The 15,385-nt window shown below is 31.8% G+C and overlaps 1 protein-coding gene across 8 annotated transcripts in view; it reads left to right on the top strand.

Annotated features, from left to right (window-relative positions):
* Positions 1-15,385, top strand: part of LOC125056328 (polypyrimidine tract-binding protein 2) — a 344,301-nt gene that overhangs the window by 248,475 nt on the left and 80,441 nt on the right. Inside the window, exon 1 of one of the 8 annotated variants that reach the window (XM_047659381.1) lies at positions 6,980-7,156. The exons of 5 other annotated variants lie outside the window; for them this stretch is intronic. In XM_047659381.1, the coding sequence (XP_047515337.1) occupies positions 7,067-7,156 (90 nt within the window). In that variant the 5' untranslated portion in view covers positions 6,980-7,066. Of the gene's footprint in view, positions 1-6,979; positions 7,157-15,385 lie in introns of those variants that run through there. 2 more of the 8 variants (XM_047659378.1, XM_047659379.1) reach the window with 2 other exon arrangements.

Below are 15,385 nucleotides of genomic sequence, written 5' to 3'. Positions count from 1 at the left end.
ATCAAAGCGAGTTATGGATGCGTAAGTTGATATCATTCAATAATATCCTAAAGAGGATTACAAAATAAAACTTGTAAATTGCTACGGTGTGACTCGCCCCATTCGTAAATCTTTTAATCTCTTTACAATGGTCAGTGTCATAAATTTGACATATGTGACTTTTTTATTACGATATTCGAAAACGTGTCCCTCCCTATGGCATGATAAAATCGTATTTTATGGCCGCTCCCGTCGGTTCATTATTTTCTTCTATTAACGTTAAAAACACTATACACGATTGAATTATATGTCTAAATTATATCTCTTATGTTCTTTCAATTTAAATGGAAAAGTTTCAAGTGAAAATCTTATGCTATCTAATATATAAAATTCTCGTGTCGCGGTGTTTGTAGTTAAACTCCTCCAAAACGGCTTGACCGATTCTCATGAAATTTTGTGTGCATATTGGGTATGTCTGAGAATCGGACAACATCTATTTTCATCCCCCTAAATGTTAAGGGTAGTCCACCCCAAAAAAATTTTTTTTTTTAGATATTTTTTTTAATGATACAGCATTAAAAGATACATACAACCCCTAAATTTGACCCTTCTACGATCAACCCCTATTTTTTTATTATAAATGAAATACATGGCAAAACGACGTTTGCCAGGTCAGCTAGTACATCTTATATAATCTTGCATCTGGTAGTAAAATTTTCCTCCCAGTAGCTTCTTGAGTAAAGCGGATTAGGAAAAAGCGGCCGTCAAATAGTATTTCTATATAAATTAGCTAGAGCAGATCGAAGTTATGGATCTAAACGAAAGTGACTTATTATATTGTCCAGCGCGTTAAAATTCTAGCCCTCGTCGCTATTTGTCGCCGATAAGTAATAGCTAACGCTTTGGTATTAAAACCATAACAGGTTAGTATCCATCAAAAAGGCTTTATATTTTCGTTGCATTGATACCGAGTGACGTGACACAAACGAATCGATTTCCCTCGTTAACAAAAAGGGAAAATGCAGACGTGCTATGAATAGGTAATTTATCTTAACGCTATTGTCAAGAAAATATTTTTAATATACAAAAAGTTCTTTTGCCGAACAAAAGCTGTTCATGTTAATGTTCATACTGTGATTTTGAGTGTCCCTATTTAGGACAGGATGAATAGATAACGGACGGCGCCCTGTCATCAATCGACAATCAATTACGGAAAATGCTAACCAGGCTTTTGTATTGAAATACTATCATAAAAAGAGTGAACGTTTGCAGATTTCATAATTGAAACGCGGCTTTATTCCACTGATGAGGTAAAGAAAACTATGGGTTTAATACATATGTTTTATCACAATGTTTCTTTACAGATCAGACGTGGGTATCGTTTAAAGTTATATTTATATTTTATGTTAGTATTCAAAGGCTTTTATTTAATAATTAAATACAAAAGACAACGTTAATAAGACAATGAAATATACAAATATTTATTTTCCGTATTAATTCGAGTAATTATGTTATTCAATTATTAACTTTACAAGTAAACAAACGCAAATTAAAATATACGTGAAAATTTACTTAACGAACTTTAATTCGTAATATGTATATCTTAAATGACCCGTCACCGGTTTCTAAAACGAATAATATTACGTCCGTAAAGTTATAAGTGTAATTAATTAGCCATATCCTTGTAACCCAACTTCTCGGCCTAACTCCTATCTCCGTCCGATCAGCACCGACGTATTAAACATGTCTTCTCTTACCGCCCTATTATTTAATCTTCACCGTCCCTAGTAATCTACTTAGAACTATCATGGCCTTTATCCTAAATTACATTGGATTTAAAGTACGGGTATCTTAACTTTGAACGGTTTGTAGAAAGATTCCAAGATTCCAACCGCGCATATTATACAATGGTACAATTACATTGTATAACTGAAAAAGAAGTATTAGTTAAAAAATTGTACTCATTTGACATACTTTTGTCAAATATTGTTATTATAGGTGCAGTTTTTTAGTCCGGTCGCACCATTAAGTACATAGTTCGATACTGTACAGCCCTCATTTGTAAAATTTTGTTTGTTGTATCTTCTAAATCAGAGGAAAATACCTTTGGCATTTTCAATTTATTTACATTAAATTTAAAACTGACAGTTTTTCCGTCTGTTGTCGCCGTCAATTGGCAAGTGACGAGTATAACAACAGCGTGACACTACTGATTGCAATTTCATAAAACTGGCTGATATTTTAGTCCAATAAAAAACATTTTATGACGGATATCAGCGTAAGAAAATATACTTCTTTATTGCGACACTCTTAATACTGTTTTTTCTAACTCCAGAGCATTTTTATGCTCATCCTCAAAACTTTCGCAATCCACTTATATCAACCGTGAAACGCTAAGCAAATACAAAAAGTTTTCATGTTTAATCTGCACACTTTAAGGATTTTCATTGAAATATCGCACCCGACGGCACTTTAAATAATCCACGGGGGCATAATTTTTATTTATAAACGATTTTGTATGCATTTGCAAACTCAGAATCTTTGCGGCTGGAATTAGGAAAATGGCTACTCCATAATTTATACGTTGATAAATTAAGTAGCGGAGCAAATTGTGATATAGGTACGACTTATTCTGCTTCGAGTTTTCCGCTCCTCGAAGGATTTATTTGATAAATAGATGAGTGGAATAATTTCGTTCTACAAAGATGTTCATACACCCTCGCAGTAAAGCGCGTTGGGAATTCTTATCTACCAAACACAGCGCTTTGATTACGAAAGAAAGGAATATTTAAAGAAGATTTCCTGCGCTTTGTATTTTCAGACGTATGTGTATTATTTATGTGATGAACAAAGCTACTTATATAACAAGCACGCGTGAAACTTTGTGTTAAGTAAATGAAATACAGTAAAGAACTATAATATTTCTAATTTTTCATAAAACCTTTTCAAATAAGTATAATAAAAACTTGTTAAATGGAATGGCAAAGCTAGTCCGCAATTGTAATTGTAAGTAACAGTTAGTTACTTTGTCGTTTAATGAACAAAAACAGTTTAAAAGAAACGATGTTAAATCCAAAAGGCCATGTAATGGAAATATGGAATTTTGTTTGGAGAAGCAAGAATTATTTGATAAAAATTATGTTATTATTTTAGTTTAAGATATATTATTTATACTTTTTACTCAAAGGCCTGTAAACTCATTTTATAAACATTTTCAGTGTTACCTAGGTAACATTGGACGCGTATGGGATTACGGGCCTAATATCTGTATTACAAAAATAATTCAAAATACTCTAAAAGTCACGCACTCACGCTAAGTTGATTAAAAGTAAGACAACTTCAAATGAGCCTCAATCAACAAAACAAGAATATCATTAGGCTTAGCGCACAATTGATTTTAAGTATTCATGAAATGATGAATAAATAATGGAATGAATGCGGATCGATCCAGACCCAATTTCAATGATAGGAATAAGTTTACCAACTTCGTATTTCGCAGTTCGGTACATATTTGATGCTAAATACAGCGACATATATCACTTTGAGTATCCCGAAAATTCGTAAACCTGCTTTTGTTGTAAAATTTATTAAGGCTATTTTATTCGAAACATACTGAAAGTGTATTACATACTTTAGCGATATGTAATGCAAAACATCACATCAATATTCGAGCCATCATCACCGTTCGAGCGAATGTTAAATGCGCACATAGAAAGAAAGTCCATTGGTGCACAGCCGGGGATCGAACCTATGACCTCAGGCATGAGAGTCGGACGCTGAAGCCACTAGGCCAACACTGACGTATATATAAGGTGAAAACTGTTGACTACTATATTATATATAAATAAATAAAGGAATAAGGTTTGGTTGGGTAGGTATATGAATTGAACTTTATCCAATTAATAATTAAATTTCAGCTAGGATAGTAAAATTAAACAATTATGATTGAATTATTGTATGTTTAGGAAGTGGATTCTTCCATTTTCATAGTAAGTAACTGCACAGTTCATAATTTTAAACAATAGCACAATTTAATCACACAAAAATTATCACAGGCTAAGTTTTATTTGAAGTTGTTTCAGTTAGATATACATTTATCACTCACTGCAAAACAGCACATTACGGAAAATGAATGAATGATTACATCGGTCATTAGCTCTTCTTGTCGCCTTATTGTTAATCTCATAAAGTAGAGAATCAAATTGAAAATTTTTTGTCTGATATATCGAAGGAGGCTTTAAGCTATATTCGATCAAGCAACAATGTAAAACCCTGCGGACATTTTATAAGCAAGAGTCAAAAATCATGTAATCATATAGGTAACACATTGTACACTCAATTTAATTAATTTATAAGGCCGGCAACGCACTTGCTAGCCCAATGTGCATGTCTAACATTATATTTAGAATTATCACCACTAAGTATCAAGATGAAAACATGATAAAAAAATGTAAATTCATACATTTACGTCGTCTAGCGAGTGACAAAACACGTTTACCACAATGGCTGTAAAGAAACATTTTTTACGTTAGTAACAGGCATTATTAAGATATGTAGTGCTGTGTGTCTATATATTTATTTATTTTATTTATTCATTTCGTGTATACATAATCTTTAATTGAAAAGAAGTTGGTGTGGTGGAAACACAAACTGGACACAGTTTTTATGTCCACCAGGACGTCGAACATATTTCATAAATTAACTTATATACTAAGACCTGTAACATATACACTATAACATTATAACCATTAAACCATTGACGCTCTATAGGTAACTGATGCAAGAAACCTGTTCTTGACGAGAATTCTCATTCGAATACACAATGTATTTCTATATTTGAATAAAAATTAAATGAAGATTATGTCTGATTAACATAATTTTTTTGTAATGCATAATTTATAATTGTTTGATTTATGTTATAATTTTTTAGTTTAAATTTAATATAATTTTTTGTTATATTAGTAAGATTATACATTATATAAATAGTGTGCAAGTTATATATGTGTTTCACACACAAAAGTATAGAATCTTGAACTCACAAATTACCTATCAATCTTAAAGTTCTATGTCATGCAAGTGCAGTTACGTGTCAGTCATTAGTGCTTTCAGAATGCAATCAGTTAGAATTTCATACGTGACAATCGTTAGTTTCCTAGGAAAGGTGCAAATTATCGGGAATTTCGTCTTAATGGGTAATTTTTTTAATCACCGAAATGGTGAAATCGGTACGTGATAATTGTACCTACACCTTTGTCATAGTGTTATATCGAACATTGTGTCATATTTACTTGGTGCTTGGTGATATAGAGCAGGCAAAAGGTCAGGATTCGGACTTGTGCCCTTACTGTGTACTCCAATAGCGATAGCGATACCGACCCCGAAGATTTTGTATGCAAGTTCGATGTAATTCTCAGTAGCTCTGATAACGCAATCTTGGGATCGCTGTCAGTATCGCTATAAGAAGTTGCAGAGTAGTGCCCTGATCTTAAGTGACACCTCCGCCTACACTGCCCTAACAATAAATACTCATTTAGAAAAAAATATATATATAATATTTATATAGTAACTATACAAATTAATATATGTATTAATCACGCTTGTACGGTAAACTTTGTTTACTAATTCTAGTCCTTAAGTCGTAGGTACTTACCAATAACATCAATTGGAAAACTTCTAAAAATAAGTTTAAAGTTAAATAAATGATACTAAAATGGCATAAATTATTGTAATGCTAAATAAAAAATCTTTATTGTATTAAATTAAAACTACCCACAGTATTATAATACCTAAAAAATGACACACTTACATCATAAAAACAACGGACATCGAAAGGGAAAGTATTATACCAACTTCTCATTAAGTTATGTATCATTTCATTTTCCCGAAATGCACAATAGTAAATGAGATTTATAAATCTGAAATCTCATATCGCATCTCATGAAAACTAAAGAGGCGAACTACTGGCGTATTTCCAAGTTAAAGTTAAAAATAAGCATATTCCCACCTAAGGGGACAAGCGTCTGATATTTTGCGTGGCAAAGCGGGAACTGAGATGGCGTCGTGAATTTTGCTGTTTGACACCTCCGCGCCAACGCTCTGTACAATTTGTAACTTATGTTATCGTTTTCGATATTTAAATGACAAATGGATACACTTAACCAATTTTCAACTTATCTCTAAAGCTTTATAATTACGTCTAATGAATGGTGCAACTATGTTACACAATTTAATGCCCGATTAACTAACGATTGATTTAAGGAAGCTTACGGCAGCAAAGTTTATCTCCATGGCATATAACTTCTTCTTATCGTAACTTACACTTAATAAACGACTTTGAAATATTGAAAAATTAATTCCATCTTAAATCAACTATAATTTAAGTTTACTTTAAAATTAAGGAAAAATATAAAATATATAACGAATAAGTATCGCAATATCACGAGGCAATGCTCCCAGCATTAAAGGTACACCGCTTTTTAAATGTATTTTAATCTTCTATTGTAGGTTGGGAGTTTTGTGAATATTGTGTATTTAAAAAACATATTAATAAAAGCCAAGTGAATATTTGTAGAATATTTAATACCAATTCGCTTAACAACGCTCCAGTGAGCCGCGAATCTATAGGGATTATTAAACAAATATCTTCTTAGCATTGTAAATCCAAACCTGGCAACAATATTATCTTTGGAATGTCAATTGTCAAATGCATTGTTGACTTGCATAAGTACATTGCCACAATAACACATTTACATTATGAGGGTAGAATAAATACTTTTATTTCAATATATGAATCCATAGGTCTTTTACGAAAACCTAATTCTAAAAAATACCAAGAATAAAACAAATCGATTTAAAAGCAGATCAAAAAATGCATTCATGTAAATCAAATCATTTTCATTCAATTGTTTTGTGTTTGACACTTGACATATTTGAAATGACAGCTTAACAAAAGAAAACTGATTAATTACGGTCTTGAGTTATTGCGCACATGTTTAACTTAGTGCTTTGTGTGATTTTATTTGTGTTCATTTTGTTTATAATTGTTATTTGTGTGTTTTCGTTGGCAAATAACGTTTATGTGTTAAAAATGTTTAGTTTGCTTGAAATGTTAAGTCGTCTCCGGTATTCACACGATGAACGCACTTTATTGGAAACTGACGGTGATGATCTCTTTGGGGTAAATATTTTATTTCACAATATTATTTTTTGCACGTCATAATCAATTAAGTTTAATTCTGAACTTAACGGGTTTCATAATTATTTCTTTGCAAATACAGGCATTAATGTTTTAATATAGTAAACACGGCTAAGTGAATACTATATTTAGTATTAGTAACTAACTAAACATAAATGTAAATATTATGTGACGTATAACAGTAATGTGTTATATACACATAAACATAAATAACTTAACAACGTTCAATCCGCGATCTAATAAAACCACAATCAGCACCAAAAAGGTTATAATTAAAGTAATTTACTTTAGTAATGTACCAACACAACAAGCTTTTGGTATAAATGGAAATAGGCTTCTTAACTTAAATTAATAATATACTTCTCTTAATTATCTCTTTTTAAGATATAATGATTAAATATATTATGTTTTGATTTTTAAAACTGTCTTTATAATGCACTAGTTATAATGCATTATTTAGTCATATTGCCTTACTGAGGCGATAAGGAATATTATGTTTATAAAATATTATTCCTAAAACAACCTTTTTTCAGAGGTAAAGCTTTCATTCAAAACGTCGTTAAAAGCGCAGCAGGGGCGAGACCATAGTTCCTTATAAAACTCAATAAGTTCGAAACAGTTTTGCGCTAAGGGTGTGCATTTATCGTTAATGTACCGACAATGCACTGGGACAGGGCAGTAAAAACTTTAGCCAAGTTCGTAGCGTAAATACCTACAGACGGGTGCACTTTCATTGTTCTAAAAAGTAAATTTCAATAACCCAAGAAGTTCGACGGTCGCTGCCAGTTCGAGTTTCAAGAGGACGGTAGACGAAATGCCATTCCAGTTTTATGTATTGCTTTTACTATTTAATAAATCGAAATATGAGTTCATAAATTAATGAAGTTGGTGTATTTTTTATGCCATCGGTCATCGGACTTGAAGCGAACTAAGCATTAGTCCGATACAAAAGTGCTTAAAAATACGTAGATAAACATAATTTTTGCACAATCTGTTATTTTACATATGATTAATTTATTATAGCCTTATATTAAATTCTAAGACACAATATTTGTAGGATATATTTAGCTACTTGGTGGTGGTTCGGATGTTGGCTTAGAGGTGGTATACGTTTCTACACCGCAGAATTCCCGGGTTCGCAAAACAATGATTGTTTTGTCCTTACAAAAATGATGATTAATGAACCATTCATATACATTACCGCTGAGGGCAATGGCTTTTATAGATAACTAGCGCTCAGTCCCGGCTTCGCTCGGCTTGAATATGTATATATGGTATTTCGGACATTTTTGCAGATATTAAATAGTCTTTTGTAAAACTAGATATGACACTAAACCTACTTTTTCTCAAAACTGTTTTAAACATGTACCATGTACCACTGACTAATTGTTATCTAGTTACCCACTACTCAAGGACTCCCTAGTGTGGGGACTAGCGATATATGAATTTCGTCTCAACTGATTTCTGTCATGAATAAAGTTTCTATTATTATTAAAACTGTATCACTTTGCGTCAGTAGTTCCCGCAGCGTATACATTTTTTTCGGTTTTATATTTGATTTTTTAACACACCTTAGATTACATTATCGAAGTTTTCATTCAGATTCCCAAATTTTTTAAATAATCTATACTTTTATCAGAAATAATGTAAAATTCTAATACCTACTGTTTTTTTTTTTTAATTGATCTAGTCATTAGTTTTGGAGTCTATTCATATTAGTGTAGACAAGCGATTTGGACAAACAGTTTTCAGATTTTTGATTGAATATAAAACCAAAAAATAACTAAGTGCGAAATATTTCGTACCGTTACAAAATATCCAGTATACAAATCGCTTAGCGCAGCTTCGCATTCCACGCGTTGAGTAGTTACGGTAGTAATTGGTATTCATGCAATGGCCGGTCCTGGTGCGGAAATTAAAAATGATTGTACTGCCTTGCATACGTTTAGATCTATGTTCAATACAAGCGATATTAACCTGCTATATTAAAACATATATCTTGTGTATTTTATTAGAGCATGTATCACGGGCCCTGCGGTTATACGATCGTAATTCTTATTTTTATTTCGGAATGTTTTCTTGGAATTTTATTAAATCTCTTACGTATAAAATATACATTTTGTTGATAAAGTCTTAATATGTTTAATATAGTTTTTGTCGTATATCATGCCTAAGATGGCAATTTACGGTGTAGTTTTAAAGGGAAGACATTTCAGAAACATACGACTATTCTTACTTCTTAATCGCATTGGGCATTCTAGTTATGTGTAGTTGATATAAACATTATTATATATTGAATAAGATGATCCGGTGAACCTACATATATTTGTGTCAAAACTTAATACAAAATTTTTAAAGGATCTCATATTACAGCTATGAAATACAAATATCAAACATATGTGAAACAAGTTAATTTATTTTATTTAAAAAAAAAACAAAAGACGACATTTATTTCCCAACTAGGAACAGTTTTTATTGGAAAATTAATTGTTGTTTTTTATATATTTCTTCTACTACCTTCTTTGAACTTCCACAAATATTTTAAAATCAAATAAGCCAAATCGGTCCAGCTATTCTCGAGTTTTAGCGAGACAAACGAACAGTTAATTTTTATATATATCATATAAAATTAGATTTTACATAAGTCAAGTCTTTAAGCAATCAGTAAAAACTTCAATAAATCCCGTAGGTTATATAAAAACGTTAAAAAGCAAATATTTATCGAACAGTGCAGATCAAACAGGAAAATTGCGCACTTTCCCAGCAATTAATGTTAAAACTTACAAAGGCTGACCCGCTGTTCAGATGCGTAAATGTTTACTCAACACATCGATGGCTGCATCAATTAAAAAACTTACGCTGTGTTAATCTCGGCTTGTATTTTAAATGTCTATAAACGGTATTGGTTTTATTGTGTCGTAAAAATATATTGAACATTGAATAAGCTTTTTTGTTTTATGCTTTTTATGTAAAACTATCTAATGCAGTAAAAAATCCTAATATGGTCGTGATAATAGTCAAATGTAATGCCCAGGTGCTATGAACCTTCATCGTGGAAGTTTTATGTAATAATTATCATGTTAGGTAATAGATCTATAACTAAGGATTTGTTGAATACATTCTTCAGTTATTTCTACTTATATAATCTAATATTATTTGTATTTTAAAAACTTCAGACCTAATTTCAAAAATTCTTTCACCGTTAGAATGTTTATCCATATCTTTTCCAGAGAGGCTGTTGCCTAACTGTAAAGTATAGTCTTGATTGCATTGTGTTTCCAGGATCAGGTAATTGGTAGGCTTGGTTATCCTTGACAGCAATATTAATATAATTTCTGGCATCGAAATATGTGTCTTCCGTATCACCTTGACGTCCGTCGTTCCACAACTGAGTGTTTTCTAAGGCAGTTTTTGCCGCGCACTACCACTATGTGGAACCAGCTGCCCACTGAAGTATTTCCGAACCAATTCGACTTAGGGTCCTTCAAGAAAAGAGCATACCAATTCTTAAGAGGCCGGCAACGCGCTTGCGAGCCTTTTGGCAATGTGAGTGTCCATGGGCAGCGGTATCACTTAACATCAGGTGAGCCTCCTACTCGTTTGCCTCCTATTACATAAAAAAAATGTGTACATGTTTACTAAATTTATTTTGAATGGGTACTCGTAATTTAGTCCTTAGTTGCTTATCAATTTCAATTAGTATTTATTATCTTAACATTTGAAGTAACTACATAAAAGTAATTCATTTAAATAATATTTAACTTTGATACACAGTAACTTCAGTTGCACATTCGTACATATTTGCATATGAATTCATCGTTTCGCGCACATATTTTTCTTTTTCACTACCTCCATTAAACTCTCTCCATATCAATAAAATAGTGCTGTGTCATTTTTGCTATATCCGTAATGAATTGAGTTGTTTCCTGTTGTTTTAATATGAAATGGTTTTTTAATCCTATTGGAAAAATAAAACTGAGAACAACTGAGTTTTTATTATTAATTAATCTTTAGTGAAAATATTATAATACTTAAACAAACTACAACATTCGTTACAAAATATAAATGGCATTTGTTTATTTAACCGCCTTCGTCGACTATTTGGGATTTGACTTCCGAACTTTTTAAAATTTTTAATTGTTGTATTTTTATCTTACAAGTCTTCTTGCTTACCTACACCTTTCTACTTTTTTGACTAGTGTCATACACAATTTATAAACAAGCTTCTTGTGTTCAATGATCTTAATGAGAAATACGTATATCTTATGCCGTAAACTCTCGGGAGAACAATTATTGTTTTTAATACAAAATGTGATTGAATATTAGTTTTGTCTCGGCTAACTTGCTAGTTGACTTTTTTACTCCGGAAAAATACTATTATTTTTACCTTCACAAAGCCGGCGAAACATGTAAGCCTAAAGCAGGTGTTTATGCTTTACTCTAAGAGCCGCCTGCTCATTTGCCCATAAAAAAGTAATCAAGCAATTAAGATAGTCGGTGCAATAAACTAGGGATCTTGTTTTTCCGGTTCTCCCATTGGTGCTTATATACCTCTTTTTGTGATATATGAAAGTATACAAAAAATACAGCGTATATTTAGTATGGGTAATTTGATATTTTTATACTGTTGAATATAAATTAAATTGTTTTACTTAAGGGTAAAACGAAATTGATTATTTAAATTTCACTGTTACAGAAATAGGATGCGTTTGTTAGCTTTTCATCAGTACGGTAATCGTGGAAAAATATTGGAAAATTCCGTTTTACATCAGCCTAGAATTAAATAAAAATAATCCAACGAAATTAGCTTGATGGAAAATGTTCAATGGAAATGTGATGAGGATGTAATGCTATTGATATTGATCCATTAAAGTATGATTATCTATGTATTTTTATCTTCGCTCAAACGGTGAAGAAAATCGTCAAGATCAAACTGGCTTGCCTTAGACCCAAAAATTCGACGGTGTGTGTCACAGGAGGCTGATCACCTACTTGCCTATTAGATTGACAAATGATCATGAAAAAGATACAGAAATCTGAGGCCCAGATCTAAAATGGTTGTAGTGCCACTGATTTTTATTTTCTTGTGTACATTTCTAACCGAATATACTTTGAGACTTACGCAAGTGCTATAGAAATTAGTTTATGGTATTATATATCGTCCTTCTTATATATTTAATTTTCTCCCAATAAAGAATAAAAAAAAATTATTGTCTTAAAATATGTATTAAATAGTTTTAATCTCGTAACACATTTATATATTGGTTCTAGATTTGAAACTCAGCTGACATAGTTCTAAGTTTTACATTGCGTTCTTTAAGTAGGTGTATAACATTAATTTCTCTCTTTCTGTCATATGGTCTTTCTGCCGTGATGAAAAGAGATAGATCAGTGTTCTAATTTATTTTAAAATACAAGTGTTTTCAATAATTATTGAGCAGCATTATCATTCATGACCATTCATGTTAGAAAAACCATAATTCTTCCTTTTAAATAATAAATTAGGAGGCACTGTTTATGTTTTTGCTACTTTTACGATACTATATGTTAAGTGGCATCGTAAAATTGTTATACGGTCAGTAAAACTAGAAAGCATTGGTAAAATTGACGTATAGGTAATCTATTCGGCCATGGGACCCACTTAATGACGTCCAGTAAAACCTTTTTCGTTCGTGTTTTGGGGACCAGATCTAAAATCGAGATTGTATCTTTAACATATAAACATAAACTAAAAACCTAATATATGTTTTGGTGTAGTGAAAAGTACATTGAAATAAAACTCTTGAAATAAACAACACGAAGAGTTATGTAAATAGTGTAATAAATTCGCGTTTATAACCGGTAAAGTTCGTCGTATACGTTATACTATTCCTCCGTAATGGAGTAGTTGTAAACATAGAATTTTTACGATAGATGGAACACATAAGATGCCAAAAATACTATTCGTCGTGGGAAGCAATGTGAAATTTACAGCTATAAGATTCAGTTGTCAAATTCCATGTTAATTCAATTTACAAACTTTATTTTCATAGGAAAAGCTACTGAATACTAAAGAATCTCTAAGCTTAAGAAATTGTTTATTCCATTACGTAGCAAACAAGCCATATATATCGTCACTAGGTAACATTAACGATACGTAATACGATTTATTGCAACGACATTGTCGATTTGGAAACCGCTGCGGCCATTTCGGGCGTTTTTCTGAAAATAAAATTTTCTAACGTTTACATTACGCCGCCGAAGCTTATAAATCAGCTTGTTGGGGTTTAACAGGATTATCTACTAAAATACACTACTCAGCCCTCACCCACTCTATCCAATCTTTATAAAATCCTAAAAGTACTCTATCGATTCGTTTTTACACCTTTACGTTGGATACTTTGCGATACTGAAAATATGACAGTATAAGTAAATTGCTTTTATAAGGGCTTGTGTGGCTCATTTATTCAGCTCGGATATAGATTTTTTAATATTAAAACAATATCATGTATCATGCATAATAGTTAATCTTTCTTAACGTACATATAATGCTTATGAGCGCAGAAAGCCTTGGTACTTTCTTTTTCAAATTTCTACTTTTTTTATACAAGATATTACATTTTAATTATTGTATTTATTTTTGTAATTTTTTATTAAATAAATAAGTCAGTTGTGCTACAACCTTTTAAGGTCTGGGCCTCAGATTTCTGCCTGACACACACCGTCGACTTTTTGTGGACTAAAACAAGTCGGTTTCCTCACGTTATTTCCTTCACCGCTCGAGCGAAACAGAAAGAAAGTCCATAGGTGCACAGCCAGGGATCGAACCTACGACCTCAAGGATGAGAGTCGCACGCTGAAGGCACTAGGCCATCACAGCTCTTTGGTATTTTAAATTACCTTCAGTTTTAGAATAATTGTCCACAAGTCCTTACAAATTAAGAAGCACCTTGGTTGGTTAAAATAGCAAAACTGCCACATTATCTAGAACAAAGCTCGATTACCTAAGTGGTCGTAAAGATTCACAAACATCATCAGATCCGTAACATAATTAGGGAGGTAATGTAATATTACAGTTCACACGAGTGCGGCGGCTAACCGCTGTCAACATCACCCGGTACACAACAACGTATAAATAATTAACACGCGGCCTGTTTTCTATTGTAATCTACTATAAACCGATTGGTCGTACAATACTATATTCATTCTGAATCATGTAGGGATAATCATAGTCTTTATACAGCCTTCTCTTCCTCAGCATGACACCACATGAAAATAAGTACGGGTTTACATTTAGGAAAATTATGTGCACAGCCAGGTTTTAAACGCACGAACTCTTGACTATCGCATCACTAAGATATCAGTCTTAAAATCATTAATTATGTAACCGCCCGTAACTTAATTGTATTCCTAAGGCTTTTTTGCTTGTAACCGTTTTGCGTAAAGACTTTTTGCAACAGGATACTTTTAAGTTACGTAAACCAATTTGTCGCAACAATTTTATACTTTTGCATTAGTGACGTCTATCAAAATCTTATATTTTTATATTTAATATATGATTAAATCTTCATTGAAGAAATATTTTTTTCTGTAATTTTTATGTTTGTACATGTTTTTATTATTATTTTTTTGTTACAGGTAAGCGATAATAAACCAGCGACATCTATAAAAGTAACAATTTTGAATAATTTTAGTACACAACTTATTTGTTTGACTCCACACCTGAATAAACGCTGTCCGATCTAAGTCAAATATTGCGTCATTCAACCCTTTTCAACATAGGTGTACCCTACAAAAACCTTCCTTATTATGCTCCGATATAGGATATGAGGAAATTGGCTGAATGGCTTTATATGAAAAACTCGCGTAATCTTCGAGGGGTGTAACCTTCAATAACCTGCACTTGGCATTTGTACCGATCATAGCATTTTTAATCTGGTGAAATTGGGCGGTTAATAGATTTTCCTCTCCCCACATTCGATTTCTTACAGCTATATATTTAGTCAGTTCATATTATATAAAGAAGTATATATAGTTCATATACTACATTACATTTATACAGATCATTTTTCTTATGTGGAAGTTTTATGGGACGCGTTCTGGGAAATAGCGTTAATAACTTTTTTAAATACTAAAATGTTAAAGCTGTGCACTGCATTAACAAAGGAATAGCTAAATATATAAATTATGTTAAGTATCATGAAAAGAAAAGATAAATCCTTACTGTTTAAT

This window comes from Pieris napi, chromosome 14 (genome assembly GCF_905475465.1).
Source record: "Pieris napi chromosome 14, ilPieNapi1.2, whole genome shotgun sequence".
NCBI lineage: Eukaryota > Metazoa > Arthropoda > Insecta > Lepidoptera > Pieridae > Pieris > Pieris napi.
Note: the sequence above shows the minus strand (reverse complement) of the source record. Positions and strands in the feature narration are given on the sequence as shown.